Source organism: Panicum virgatum, chromosome 5N (assembly GCF_016808335.1).
Source record: "Panicum virgatum strain AP13 chromosome 5N, P.virgatum_v5, whole genome shotgun sequence".
Taxonomy (NCBI): domain Eukaryota; kingdom Viridiplantae; phylum Streptophyta; class Magnoliopsida; order Poales; family Poaceae; genus Panicum; species Panicum virgatum.
The window spans coordinates 11306298-11321190 of NC_053149.1; the positions used below are offsets into that span (position 1 = coordinate 11306298).

Here is a 14893-nt window from a genome sequence, read left to right on the forward strand (position 1 = left end):
CTGCCTTCATCCTCCGCTGGCCCAGATTCTGTTGGGTCGATAGGAGGCCCGCCGGCTGCAGCATCGTGGCCTTGTGCCGGCTTACTTTGCAAGTCCAGCCATTTCGGTTCCTTCCGCAGCATCTCCCAGCAATGAATCGTCGTAAAAGGCTTCTTTTCTAGGCTGTTGTACAATGCTATGGCAGCTGAAATCTGCCACAAAAGGATAACATAGCACATACTGCTACACATGCGGAGTGTACTCATGATATCGTAGCTGAAATCAAGTAGTCCATATCATTGAAGCCGCTGCGGTTCTCGGACAACACAGTTGTAGTGGGCTTCAAACTTGCTAGCTTGCTCTTTAATGTCCGATCACCTCCCTTCAAGACTGCGAAGCGTGCGCACTTGGTGGGAAGCACCCTTTTGGTTGTTGTAGTTGCGCTCGATTGTCTTCCAAAACGAAGCCTTCCTTTGCCCCGCCCCTGCGCACGACTGAGCATAATATCGTTGGTACAGTTCAACGTTTCCCAACACCGTGGCACATTCATCAGAGTAGCAGAAACGATTGACGTACCTGTTATTGGGTCAAGGCTTACGTATAGCTAGCATGACACAAGGATTCTGTCTTCTTCAATAGAGATTGTTTTGCTTGCCCTTGCTAGCCCCACATTTCCGCCACTAATTACCTGAGGATGGGTCATTGCTCACAGGTGGAACAGGTTGAGGCCCTGACGGGGTAGATTGGGTCGCCACAGGCAGATTGAGCATCTGACAAAATGGCATATTGGAACCTTGTTCCATGTAAGTAATCCCTGCACACAAATACCAGGAGTTGTCCATAGTCCTGCACATTCAATCCAAAGATGGCAAAACCATTAGCTCCATTCCCCCCGTGCACACAAATGTGGTAGTTGGCACCATATGTTTCGGATTCACACTGAAAATTGCAAATAACAGCTACCCCAAACTACTTTTAATAACTTGCAAATATAGATGGATACATATGTAAGACAGAGCCCAATCACATTTGATAACTTGGAATTATAGATGGATACAAATGTAACCCGGAGCCCAACAACTTTTTATAATATGCAAATATAAAAGGATACATAAACACCATGGACCTACAATTTCCATTGCCTTCCACAGGAAGGTAGTCTAACGTACACCAAACAGAGAGCTAACACGATATTTGTTAAAACCTAGGTGCCGACGTGGACCAGCATGTGCGCTGAACACCATATGGATACAGTCCTACTTGCAATAATGTGCCCTAGTGTGGTTCACGATCGGAGTCGACGTAGTGGTCCGGGTCGTCCGGATCAAAGTGGTCGACGTCGTCTGTGGGGGAGTAATCAACCGGGATGATGTCTTCAGGGTCAACGTTGGCTCCGTCATCGGGTTGCAGCTGGGGGTTGGTAGCAGCTCGGCACTCCAGGGCCCCGTTCTCTAAGTCAGTGGCAAGGTCCGCTATAGTTTGGAGAGCGCGCTTCAACCTCGTGACATTTGCATAGGGTGCCAGGCTCAAGGACTCGCGGCAAATGGCCCATACTTCAGTTGTGGTTTCCTCAACCAGGGACAAAAGTGTGGCAAGGGCCTTCACCACCTTTTCCATATCCGGTTCCATGAACCCTATTCAAAACGATTAAGTTTGACATGCAGCATTTCCCTAATCATACCCAGAATCAATCTGAATTTATTGGAACTTCATTTATGAAGACATGGGATATTAGCAGTACACTACCTAATTATCCAATGCAATGACAAGTATAAGCAGAGCATCATATCCCAGAGGCTTCAGTACACTTGTTGTGGAGCGAGCATGTTAAAATCAGAGTTAAACTGAATTTCAGTTAAGGACAATGTTCATTTTGCCAGAATTTTAAAGTTGACAGTGCTATTCCTTTGCCACACAGTATGAAAGCAACCAATACGGATACAATCAAGCACTTTCAATCTGTTTTTTTAACCAATGACAAAGCATAAACACATGCAACTCTTGCATCCCTGAAAATTGCAGTTCAATTCATCGTTCCTTCTCTATTTTAAACATGACTTATCTCTAAATTATTGTGACGGATCGATGGATGCATGTGCATCTCATATACCTATGTCAATCTGTCTAGAACAGACTGCATCGTTGTGCAGAAAAGTTTTGAGAAAGAAAAACTCCTCAAGTGTAATTTTGCGAGATCAGAAGGCACAAAAAAGGACCTAAACCCTACACATGCGTTACTTGCATTCGGATCTTGTTCCTTTCGCTGGATCCTAACCCTAAATTCATCTGTTGTACTGAGAAAATGGTGTTGCTGTTCCTATAGGTCTAGGTGAAATCGTCAAAATCCAGCGGATTTCGGTGCTCACATCAATTTGTTCTTGTGATCAGTTTTCTTACGATCAAACCTACCACAAGCGTAGATCACCATAGTCCGTCTCGATTTGTAACCCTAATCCATAGAATGGCAACACCAGCAATAAAAAAATGCGACAATGTTCAAGAACACCTACCTTTTCAACGCGCGGGCCTTCTTGCGGGCACGGAGTGGGGATCCTCCCGGGCAGCGGTGGCGACGCTGTGCCCGGCCCGAATCCTCCTCTTCAGCTGCGACCTCGCCCGCTGAACGCCACGCAGCGCCCGTGGTCGGACTCCCACGCCGAAGGGAGCTGGAGCGCCTCCGCGACCCACTCCAAGACCTCGCACGACGGCGCCTCCCCTCCACGACCGGGATCTGCGCCCTCCGCCCCACCGGATCTACAGCCTCCACCGGATTTGCGCCCTCCCCCACGCCTCCCCGCGCCACCTTCGCAAGCCCCCCTCCCCCCGCGCTGGGACGCCGCCGAGCCTCCCGGCTTCCCATGCGCTTATACCCTCCCCGCGCAAGTGCGCAACGCCTTCCGCTCGCGGGAACTACTGCTGCCACCGGGTAGGGGAGCTCGTACTCCCTCCACATATGCGGGGAGCGGCGACGACCCCGGACGGCGAGGGGGACGGATGGAGGAACCGTTGGAGGGGCGAGGGGAACGCGGTACACGGAAAAACAGGGGACCGATACGGGTACTGTTGGAGAGAGCCTAACACTGGGTTGACTCAGTTCAACTCACAACCACGCGTAGTGCAGTGGGGAGCGGAAAAAACCTGCTCCCCCCGATTCTCTTCGGCTTCCGCCCCTTATCAGCCCGGCCGCTCGTCCTCGCCCACCCGTATGCTGGCGCTCATCCCCACCCGGCCGTTCGTCCTCTCCTGCTCGCTGGCCGCCCGACGCCGCTCGTCCTCGCCTGCTCGCCGGCGGCCCGACGTTGGCCCTCGCCTGCTCGCCGGCGGCCCGACGTTGGTCCTCGCCTGCTCGCCGTCCGCCTGACGCGCCCGTCCTCGCCCGCCGCCCGCCCGAGGCACCCGTCCTTGCCCGTCCGCCGGCCACCTGACTCGACGTCCTTGTCCGTCCGCCGGACATCCCACGCTGCTTGTCCTCTCCCGCCCATCCGCACGAGTCTAGGAGCTCGATTTGCTGCTCGGCGCGATCGATCCGCTTGAGGAGGAGCTCGATTTGCTGGGAGCGAGAGCAGACGGAAGCGAGGAGCGGAGCGGAGAGGAGTTGGTTTGGAGCGACGCCAAACGGGGCTTATATAGTCATTTGATTGGTCAGCACAGCACGGTAATCCATTCTTACCAGATCCAGCAGCTCTGCAAGGCTCAAGGCAGGGGCGTAGCTTGGGGGGGGGGGGGGATTAAATTTTTATATAAGTTAATGTAGGGGGGCAGGGGCCTGGCCCCCGATTCCCAATTTTACATTATAAATTTGAAATCTGATTAAATTTTTATATAAGTTAATGTAGTTGGTCCCCCCTAATAATGAACCCCTGCCTCGGTCTTCTCCAGGTTAGTCGATCTAATGCTCCGCTATGCTCTCGGAGTGTCTTGAAAAAAATGATCTCGGAGTCTGCCTGCCCATGCTCTGAAGTCTGTACTTCGTTCAGATCCAAAAATTTGTTGGCTCACATAGTATAGGGCTGTTCCCCATCTTTCTTTCGACATCAATTCACCAAGTTACTCGGTGCACAAAAACTCATATTTCAGACTCATGCCAAAATTTAGTGCTAAGCATCTAGTAAGAGTAGCAGCAGCAGAAGAGTACTGCACATCAAAATTTGCCCTTAGGTTATTCATTTAATTACCAGATGATGCATTTGTTCTTTCAGCGAGGAGTCAACTTGGACTATTCTGTACAACTGATGTTGGGCAGCTTCACGTTGGGGTACTTGTACATACAAAAAGATAGGTGTTGATTTAATGGATGATATGCAATTCCTAGCCTCCATAATCTTTGTACAACTCTTTTTAGATAAAGAAGTTCTATTAAAAAATAAAGTCCCCCCTCTGGAATCAGCGTGAATGAGCCAACAATTTGTCTTTTGTGGTCAGTTCGTGGATGTTGACACCATTTATTTCGTCATCTTCTTATACAGTTTTCTTACTTTGGTGACATCACTCATACAGAAGTTTCAGCAATACGTCTCACTCAAGCCATCCTGCATGCTGGGGAAGACAAATAGATGTTTGCGATCATGTGAAAGTGCTTCTGCAGTCAAAATTTTGTTTAAAAGAAAATGGACTGTGAGTCTAGCAGATATGATAAGCTGGAGAGCATGTTACAAGATGGAAGTTCAGAACCACGCAATCTACCACTACAATATTTGAGAAACATCACGAACAACTTCTCTGATGAGCGGCTACTTGGTGAAGGTGGTTTTGGCACAGTATATAAGGTAAGATTAAATCACATCTTTCGGTTCTGTTAAACATATGTCACCAGACTTTAGAGAAACTCATGCCGGTACTAATAAGACAATTTAAACAATTTAAACAGGGAGTGCTACCAAATGGGGAAATGATTGCTGTGAAGAAACTCAATTCGTCAATTCCAAGAGTTAAGGATAGGCATTTTGAGAATGAAGCCTATCATCTTATGAGGCTTAAACACCCAAATGTAGTGCTACTTGTAGGCTGCTGTACTGACACAGAGAAAATATTTGTACAGTACAAGGGGAAATACATCTGCGCTGAGAAGTCAGAAAGGTTGCTTTGCTTGGAGTACATGCCTAAAGGAAGCCTTCGTAGTTATCTTTCAGGTATAACAATTCAATATGGTTGTGTCTTGTTCTTTTTTTATTTATTTGAGACCGTAGTTTATGTGGTTAGAGAATGCCCATTTTTTATTTTGTAATGCCTTCTTACAAATGCAGATGAAGCGTCCGGACTTGATTGGGACACACGCTACAAAATAATTAAGGGCATTTGTTATGGTTTACATTATCTACACGAGGAATGGCAACATAGTACCCCTATTATTCACATGGATCTAAAACCTGCAAACATATTGCTTGATAACAATATGGTGCCTAAAATTGCGGACTTCGGCTTGTCAAGACTCTTCAGTGAGGAGAAAACTCGGACTTGCACGATAAATCGTGATGGAACATTGTAAGTCAAATGGCTCTTAATAGCCTATTCTTTCAGTGATTGTTAAAATGAATTTTCTTTGCAGTTGTGCAAGGCTTCAAAATTGATGCACTATTGTTGCCATGCAGAGGTTACATGGCGCCAGAATACATAAACAGAGGTCTAATCACAACAAAGTCAGACATATTCAGTTTGGGTGTTATAATCATAGAAATAGTGACCGGACACAGGGACTACCCATACCCAGACGAGAATGGAGTATCTCCCCAGGAATTTATTGACCTAGTATGAAGATTAATTAATTTTAATTTTCAAGATGGAGTCACTTTCTTTAGTTGTTTGGTTTGAAGGGGATTGAAAGGGATTAAATTCCCAACAATTCAAAATCCCTCTCAGTCCCCTTCGGCAGAGGATTAATCAAACAAGCCCTTAAAGAGATGATGCTATTCTTTTCCCTCTATATTAATTCTTGATTTTTTTTATTTTGCAGGTACTAAAGAAATGGAGAAATAGGCTGCAAATGACAGCGGGTTATAAAGAACTTTATTATTACCAGCAAATAAGAAAATGCATTCAGATAGGTCTGGTCTGTGTGGACCTTGATCGATCCAAAAGACCAACAACAAGCCAAATTATCAAGATGCTTCATGTAGAAAGTGTAGATTTAAGCGGGAGAAAAAGGGTAAGGTCACTGACAAATAAAGGTTTAATTATTGCAGGGATTAATCATTGTGCATAAGAGTAATGATAGAACAATTTTTCTCAATAGACAGACCATTCACCCGGTTCTTCTTTCTCTGAGGGTAACTACTATGCAATTAAGTTCATATTGTTTAAGACTAAATAAGTCTTATAATATTCATGGTTATCACGGTGCCCCAGCGAGGCAAGTCGCCAGCCGGGCGCTGGACGCCTAGGCGCCTAGGCGGGCGCCTAGGCGCCAATTAGGCGACTAATTTTATATCAAAATAAAGCAGTAGCAGTTAGCAATATGCTAGCTATGCATGTTGCATATAGAGTTCATAGTTGATACTTAATAGTTCATAGGAAATAAAATAACATTTATGGATGCACATGCACTCATATAGTCATACTCCTCCTAATCAACATCTAAATCTATGTCATTGAGGCCACCCTCATTCTCATTAGCTTCAGCACCATCATGATCAGGATTAGGCGGTGCTCAGCCATAATCATCCTTAATGTCAAGGTCATCGGCCACAACAGTAAATTCTTCATCATCTTCCTCTCCTCCCGATTTTGCTCTACAGCCTCTACTTGTTCATGAATTGACCCAGCACCTCGACGAAGACGAGAATAAGTCTTAGTCACCCTAGGGGCCTGAAGTGACTGTGATGCACCGGTGGCTTCATCAACATGAGACCAAAAGAGATTATCTCTGGGATGGACTTCGTTATTACTCATCATTTCAACCCATTCATCGTCCCATTGGAACTCATCTAAAATCAAAGGTCATCTAAAATCAAAGGGTTGTAATTTATCCCTTCCACCCGACTCTTCTGAAACCTTTCCGCGATCTTCATGTTGTATTGGATATAGATCAAGTCATTCAATCTTTGGTGCTCTAACTGATTCCTTTTCTTGGTATGGATCTAAAAAGTAATCAAGAATTCAAGAGTCACTAATAAGTAACCATCTAGGAATGAAAGATATGTACTTAACTAGAGTACTACACAACTTATATTTGCTACTTACAAATTCGAAGATACTCCAATTGCGCTCACAACCAGAAGCCGAGTAACAAAGGCCAAGGATGCGTCTTGCAAAATTTTGAAGCTCTCTATTAAGTCCTCCAAAAGCATCCCACCAATCAACTGCAATTTGCTCTAAAAAGCATCCCACCAATCAACCACCATCCGCCATGCTGCAGTTGAATGCCCTGAGCCCCTGCCCTGCTGCTGTGCTGCTCCCCTGCTGCTGTGTTGCTCGGCTGCTGTGCTGCTCCTGCTGATCTGTGTGCTGCTCCTGCTGCTGTGCTACTCCTGCTACTGCTCCTGCTGATCTGTGTGTTGCTCCTGCTGCTGTGCTGCGGGCGGGCGGGCGGAGGCAGGGGAGGGGAGAGAGCAGAGAGCGGGCGGAGAGAGCAGAGGAGCCGGCGGGCGGCGGGGGTTGGCGACGCGGGGCGGGCGGGCGGGCGGCGGCGGGGGAGGGGAGAGAGCAGAGCATGGGCGGGCGGGTGGGCGGCTATAAACGTTAGGGTTAGTTGCCACGCGGCGAGCGCCCAACGACCTTGGACGGTCCGCCTAGACGCCTAGGCGACGCCTATACGGTCCAGGCGGGCGCCTAATTGCCCTCAGGCGAGGCGACGGACCCTGGCGTCTGCCGCCGGCCGACTGGACGCCTAGGGGGAGCAGGAAGTAGGATAACCCGGTAACTTGATTGTCGCTAAGCATTTTATGCACTTCTGCATCTAGAGACCACCTCTTATGCTACAAAGATAGTTGACATGCCGCGTTTTCTCTCTTTCTTCAGAGGGACAGGGCTTATCTGTCGCATGCTGACCGTGACTTTAGTGTTGACCGTCCTGATGTGGAGCATGATCGCCAGAGAAGACGTCTCGATAAAGAAAAAGAACGGCAGGTGGAAAGGGACAGAAGAGATTATGAGAGAGAAGACAAGGATGGTGAACATGACAGCAGAGAGCTGGAGGGACCGCGTAAGCAGCGCAAGCCTTTTCCAAGGAAGATGGAGGATACTGCAGGTGCTGAGACACACCAAGGAGCGGCCAGTGAGAATCATGGAATACATAGTGTATCTGCTTCATCATACGACGATAAGGATGCGCTGAGTAAGTCTTTTGGTATACTGCGCCAGTTATTTATGCTCTGTATGGTATATACTACTTCACATATGAGTTCTACTTCAGCGCTTTTCAATCTCCTGCTTAAATTATCAAGGGACCTCCCATTTCCATCGCTAGGACATACGGTCAAAGGCTCCCCCCCCCCCCCCCCCGAGTACCATCCTTGAAAGGAAAAATGCGATTTGGGGGCTGCAGATCCTTAAATTTGCTGGATTGTAGATGTTAAAAACTGATGCACAGACATGTTTGTTGCTTTATATATGGCTTAATTGAGTTTGCTTGAATATCATTGTTCTGTTATGCATGTCTGCAAAAACTACTTTACACTGTCATTGCAAATACTTAAGATGTCGTGGCATGTTGATTGAGAAACAATGCACAAACATGTTTACTATTTGGGTACTTATGCTGTCAGGTTCTGCTGGTTTCTTTCATGTACTGTAGATCTTGTTGCTTTCCACTTTAGAATTATGTACTATTTGGTCGAATTTAACTGTTAAATATAATCAGTATCTTCTGATATTTGGAGAAATTCATTTGCTCTCCGCTTGTTTTTTTACGCCTATGCTTTCTCTTGCAATATCAGGTGTATACACACATGAGTTCCATTTCTGCGAGAAAGTAAAGGAAAAGCTGGAGCATGATGCTTACCAGGAATTTTTGAAATGTCTACACATCTACAGCCAAGAGATTATAACGAGAAGTGAACTGAAGAACTTGGTTGGTTTCTTATTTATTCACTCATTCATTCAATCATTTGCTTGTTCATGCTAGATACTTGATTTTTTCTTATTTTTACTAACTTAGTACCTGCATGAGTTAACAAAAGATGAATCATGAATAACTTAGTATCTGCATGAGTTAACAAAAGGTGAATCATGAATAAGTTGCATTGGTTTGCAGGTGAATGATATACTCCAGCATTATCCAGATCTTATGGAAGGGTTTAATGAATTCTTGGAGCATTGTGAAAATATAGGTAATTTACATGCCTTCATAGATATGGATGATGTAATATGAATGAACTCTCAAAGTTTTTGTACCTTGTCACAGATGGATTTCTTGCTGGAGTCTTCAATAAAAGTATGTGGCTGCTAGCTTGAAACTTTGTATAACGATGTCTAATTCTTTCAAAATATCATGTTAACATTGATTATCTAATGTGAAGGGCCTACTGCAAGGATTATTAAGACCGAGGATATAGAAAAGGATAGAGAACGGGATAGGGAGGACAGGGATAGAGATCGGGAAAAGGAAAGAGAAAAGGAACGCGAAGGACTTGATAAAGGAACATTCAATTCAAAGGAAGGTGCTAGCCACAAACCATCTATGTTCCCTGGAAAAGAAAAGTACAACCTTTCAAAACCTATTTCAGAGCTTGATCTCTCAAACTGTCAAAGATGCACTCCCAGTTACCGTCTCCTACCAAAAAATGTAAGCTGATGCATGTAACGTAGTTCTTTGTGTACTGTGTTTCATATAACATATTTGTTCAATCATGTTTTCAGTATCCCATGCCCCCAGCCAGCAACAGGACTGATCTTGGAGCCTCTGTTCTAAATGATCATTGGGTATCAGTGAAATCAGGAAATGAAGATTATTCATTTAAGCACATGCGGAAGAATCAGTATGAAGAAAGATTGTTCAGATGTGAGGATGCCAGGTGCTGATTTATCTTTGCTATACATATGGCATTAAGCTTCATTGTTGTGAGCATATGAACTTTGATGAGAACAGTCTTTCACCATTCACTTTAGCAAGGGCCTGTAGAGCTACCACCAATGTTCAATATCCATGTTGGCTTGCGTTTACTCTTTTTTTTTATGTGAATACTGCATAAGTAGTAATCTTATATTTTGTTTGAAAGAAGAAATAAAAAGAACCACTTTGCTAGGTTGCTTGTGCATGTGGTTTAATTAGTCGATGGTATTTTTTTTCTTCATCTTTTTAAGCTGCATATGCATAACCATGCTTCCTAAGGGGGTTGGCTTAGCGTTAAGAGATGTTCCACAATACATGCCATATTTTTTCAAGCCTGACGTTTTGTGCATCCCATGCTTCTTTTGTTGAACCATTTTGAGCTGGGTATCTTTCCTTCTTTTGTTTCTTACCTTTTCTCCATAATCTCATTCTTTTCTCCTGACTACTTGTGCTCTAACTACTTGTTGTAAACCATTAACAAGAAATCGGTGCTAGTGGAACATGTATCTCTTGGTGCCAGTTGTTTCTCAGAAAGATTAAATTGTTAGCTTATGATCAGAGTGGAAACCAGTTGCTCCTGCACTAATAATGTATTGGTTGGGCAGTTGAACTGAAGTTGTTGTACCACAGTAGTTTGTCTTGCTGATGTATTTTTGTAAGCTTGGTTAGATTAAGAACAGAGCTATGTTTACAAAGATGTGCTCCATGTGATAGGCATGCGCATATATTATCTTAAAATAATTTTATGCAATCATGCCATCTAACCAGCAAGGGCTAAAAACCAGGACCACTAAATTTTACCTGCACAGGCTGGTATGACTGTATCTGGCTGGTTTACCTCTGGATTTTTCCCTGTTCACAAGCATCATTTGACGTGTGGATATTATTTGTTCTTTATAGCCTGTGTAAGTGCGGCTTATGTTATTCAATTCTTAACTGTGGCTTGGACTTGTCCTTAACTTTTTCAGGTTTGAGCTGGATATACTGTTGGAATCAGTTAATGCAGCAACTAAGCGTGTTGAAGAGTTGATAGAAAAGATGCAAGATAACTCGGTAAAACCTGAGAGTCCTATACGCATTGATGAGCATTTAACTGGTAAGTATTTGTTCAGGTATATAGGTTAATAATATTTGGTGATGCTTGAACGGAATGATGCTTGATTGATTGTGGGTTGGTCCCATTGACAGCTTTTAACCTGAGGTGCATCAAGCAATTGTACGGTGATCATGGTCTGGATGCGATGGATGTTCTTCGCAAAAATGCTAGTGTCGCATTGCCTGTTATCCTAACTAGGCTTAAACAAAAGCAGGAAGAGTGGTCGAGGTGCCGATCAGATTGCAACAAACTTTGGGCTGAAATATACGCTAAGAACTACCACAAGTCTCTTGACCATCGTAGTTTCTATTTCAAACAGCAAGATATGAAGAATCTGAGCACAATATGTATGTAGAACTTCTATTACATGTGAATGTTTCTTCTGGTTGTAGTTCCACCTTTGCATGGTGCTAAACTATAACATTTCATTCCTTGTGTAGCTCTCCTGACGGAGATAAAAGAAATTAATGAGAAGAAAAGGAAGGAAGATGATGTGCTCCTTGCCATTACTGCTGGCAATAGGCGGCCTATAGTTCCCAATATGTTATTCGAGTATGTAGACTTGGAAATCCATGAAGATCTGCATAAGATCATTAAGTACTCCTGTGGCGAAGTCTGCAATTCTTCGGATCAATTAGATAAAGTGATGAGGATATGGACAACTTTTCTAGAGCCAATTTTGGGTGTTCAGCCTCGAACGCATGGTTCTGAGGATCCAGACCTAGTTAAGGCCAAGAGCCGAACAACAGAATCTGGTCTTGCAAGTATCAGAGAAAGTAATACTGGAGCAGGGATTGTTGCCAAGCAAGGCAATGGCGATGAAAGTGAACAAGGACCGTCATCTCGGGCTAGATTGGCGAATGGAGTTGCAGTAGACACTCAAAATGGTTTCCATGATGCAGATCGAACTGCCCGGAGAGGTGAGGAACAATCAAATGCTGCATTAAATGGAAGATTGCACGGTGCTGTATCTGCCGCAGATGAAGTGCCTTCCATAAGTGCCCAAAACATGGCCTCTACTGACCGATCCGCAGAGAACGCAACTGCTGTTAGGATTGAACAACAGAAGGCTAATTTGGAACTTACAGCAGGTTTGTTCTGCTTCTTCGATATTCTTTGTACTCCTCCATTCTCTTCTGATAGTCCTATTTCATCGTGATACAGTGACCAAGAAGAACCTTGCTTATCATCCATTAATTATGACTCGGTTTCAATGTTATTATATACCTACACCAGTCTTTTTTTTTCTTGAGAAAGTTACTCTACATAGGAATCGAACGGCCATCTATACGATTCCCAAGATGTCAACTCAAATAGGACTATCCAAAGAGAATAATTCAATTTTGGAAATAGGACTATCAAAAAAGAATGGAGTAGTTCATAAGTTGGTTAAGTTTCATATTGCCAGTTCTTATGGTTTGAACGGATTGCTAGGTGTCAATGTGTCTAGGAGTTCTCATGATGCAGTTGAGACGGCTGGTGAAGGCAGGGCTGGCAATGAAACGTTGGCTTCTGTGGAGGTACAAGATCTTTCATCAGATCAATTTACTTTCCAGCTATGTTGGCAGTAGTCGGATATTTATGTATACATTCACTTCTTTCCTAAAAAAAAATTGCATATCCAGCAAACTGATTTGGCCCATATTTCTATTTTTTTCTTCGACAGGGAGGGGAGATAGGGAGGCCAGGATCATCTTTAAATGGCACCAATGAGGGAAATAAAGGGCGCCTGAATAATGATGGTTCTGCGCCCCATAATTCCTCAAAAGTTGAAAGAGAAGAGGGTGAATTATCACCGAATGGAGATTTCGAAGAGGACCATTTTGTTCCATTTGAAGATGGAGCATCTAAAGTGAAGGAAGGTTCCACAAGCAAACCGTTCCAAGGTAGGCCAGGGGATGTGGTACCATCTTCTGACGCAGCTGGTGAGAATGATGCTGATGCTGATGACGAAGGCGAGGAAAGTGCTCAGAGGTCTACTGAGGACAGTGAAAATGCCTCAGAAGCTGGTGAAGATGCATCAGGCAGTGAATCTGGTGATGGAGAGGAATGCTCTCATGATGCTGATGCTGATGCTGATGATGAAGGCGAGGAAAGTGCTCAGAGGTCTACTGAGGACAGTGAAAATGCCTCAGAAGCTGGTGAAGATGCATCAGGCAGTGAATCTGGTGATGGAGAGGAATGCTCTCGGGAAGACCATGATGAGGAAGAGGAGGATATGGATCATGATGATCAGGATGCGAAGGCTGAAAGTGAGGGTGAGGCAGAAGGAACAACTGAGACACATGACGTGGAAGGAGGAATATCACTACCACTTTCAGAACGCTTTCTGTACTCAGTTAAACCACTTGCCAAGCATGTACCTACAGCTTTGCATGACCGCAATGAGAAGTCCTCGCGTATATTTTATGGAAATGATTCGTTTTATGTCTTGTTTAGGCTACATCAGGTCAGGTCGCCATTACCCCCATTTTTTCCTCTCTGTACACACTTCCTTTTTTTTTGCTAAATAAGTGTCTATTGCAGATCTTGTATGAGAGACTACTGTCAGCAAAAACAAACTCTTTTACTGCGGAAAAGAAATGGAGGACTTCCAAGGATACAAACCCACCTAATCTTTATGCAAAGTAATATCTGCATTTCTGCAAGGTTTACAATGCATCATGTCCATATATGACGAATTACTGATCTGTCTTCTCTTTTTCCTATGAAGATTTATGAGTGCACTGTACAACTTGCTTGATGGTTCTTCTGACAACACCAAGTTTGAGGATGACTGCCGAGCAATTATTGGAACTCAATCATATGTTCTCTTCACTTTAGACAAACTGATTTACGAAGTGGTGAAGCAGGTAAACTGGTTCATCCCTTGCTGTGCTAATTTTGTTTGGGCTCGCATGATAGATTCATTATCAAACTTTATGATGCCAGCTTCAAGCAATAGCAACAGATGAAATGGACAATAAGCTTCTGCAACTATATTTATATGAAAAATCAAGGTCTTCTGGAAGGTTCTTTGACCTAGTTTATCATGAGAATGCCCGTATCCTCCTCCATGACGAGAGCATATACCGCTTCGAATGTGTAAGCATCATTTTTTGCAGTTTATAACACTTTCCATGCTTCAAAACTAATTGTGTTCTCCTGCACAAGTGCCAAAACGATTGCTCTTTCTTGTGTACTGCATATGCTTCAGTTCTACTATATTGTTGACAATTCATAGTTCTTTTTCTCTATTTTTTGGAATGATAGTGATTAGTTTCTGCTGTCAATTGCAGTGCTCAAATCCGACAAGATTGTCTATCCAGCTGATGGAATATGGTCATGAAAAGCCAGAAGTGAAATCTGCGGGGAGTGACGATGGCGATTCCATCAATAATTCTCCGCAGGGTGCCCTTTTGGAATAACATCTGGGAGGATACATAAGGGTAAATACAGCAATGTGAAGCAAACGTGTAGGCCACCGCAGTCGGCTCTGTTGTGCTGAAAGATATGTATATATGTATTAGGAGCATGTTGTTTGTTCTGGTTACCATCCACTGGGTTTTCAATGGTAGGTCTGTCCCATCAAGTATTTAACTAATCATCATTTGTTGCTGTTGGTATAGGTCTTCTGTATTTTTTTTTGCTGTCGTTTTGCATTGAAGATATGTAGTCAAAATTAAAAACTGTGTCAAACAGTTATGTAGTCTTCGTTTGGTTAATCAATCGCCAGATACCATAATTTCTTTATATTGATCTAGGCTTTTGATCATATTTTTGGCAATCCATCCGTGGCGTGATTCTTGTTTATGTTAAGTTAAAACTTTTGGCCAGAAACGTACTGTATGTTT

General features: G+C 43.9%; 1 protein-coding gene, 2 long non-coding RNA genes and 1 pseudogene across 3 annotated transcripts; 2 read left to right on the plus strand and 2 right to left on the minus strand.

Annotated features, from left to right (window-relative positions):
- Positions 1 to 238: 238 nt before the first annotated feature.
- Positions 239 to 3110, minus strand: LOC120674009. The gene is made up of 3 exons (XR_005674945.1): positions 2490 to 3110; positions 556 to 825; positions 239 to 473 (listed from the first exon to the last, which is right to left on the minus strand). It is a non-coding gene; the product is annotated as an uncharacterized LOC120674009 (long non-coding RNA).
- A 53-nt stretch (positions 3111 to 3163) lies between these two features.
- Positions 3164 to 6211, plus strand: LOC120674008 (annotated as a pseudogene).
- A 184-nt stretch (positions 6212 to 6395) lies between these two features.
- On the minus strand, positions 6396 to 7423 carry LOC120674010. Its single transcript, XR_005674946.1, has 2 exons — positions 7156 to 7423; positions 6396 to 7052 (listed from the first exon to the last, which is right to left on the minus strand). It is a non-coding gene; the product is annotated as an uncharacterized LOC120674010 (long non-coding RNA).
- A 4017-nt stretch (positions 7424 to 11440) lies between these two features.
- Positions 11441 to 14792, plus strand: LOC120674007 (paired amphipathic helix protein Sin3-like 3). The gene is made up of 8 exons (XM_039955067.1): positions 11441 to 12151; positions 12495 to 12580; positions 12727 to 13004; positions 13119 to 13509; positions 13587 to 13687; positions 13774 to 13912; positions 13992 to 14144; positions 14339 to 14792. The coding sequence occupies exons 1-8, from the start codon at positions 11602 to 11604 to the stop codon at positions 14465 to 14467; spliced, it is 1827 nt and encodes a 608-aa protein (XP_039811001.1). The 5' UTR covers positions 11441 to 11601; the 3' UTR covers positions 14468 to 14792.
- The last annotated feature ends 101 nt before the right edge of the window (positions 14793 to 14893 follow it).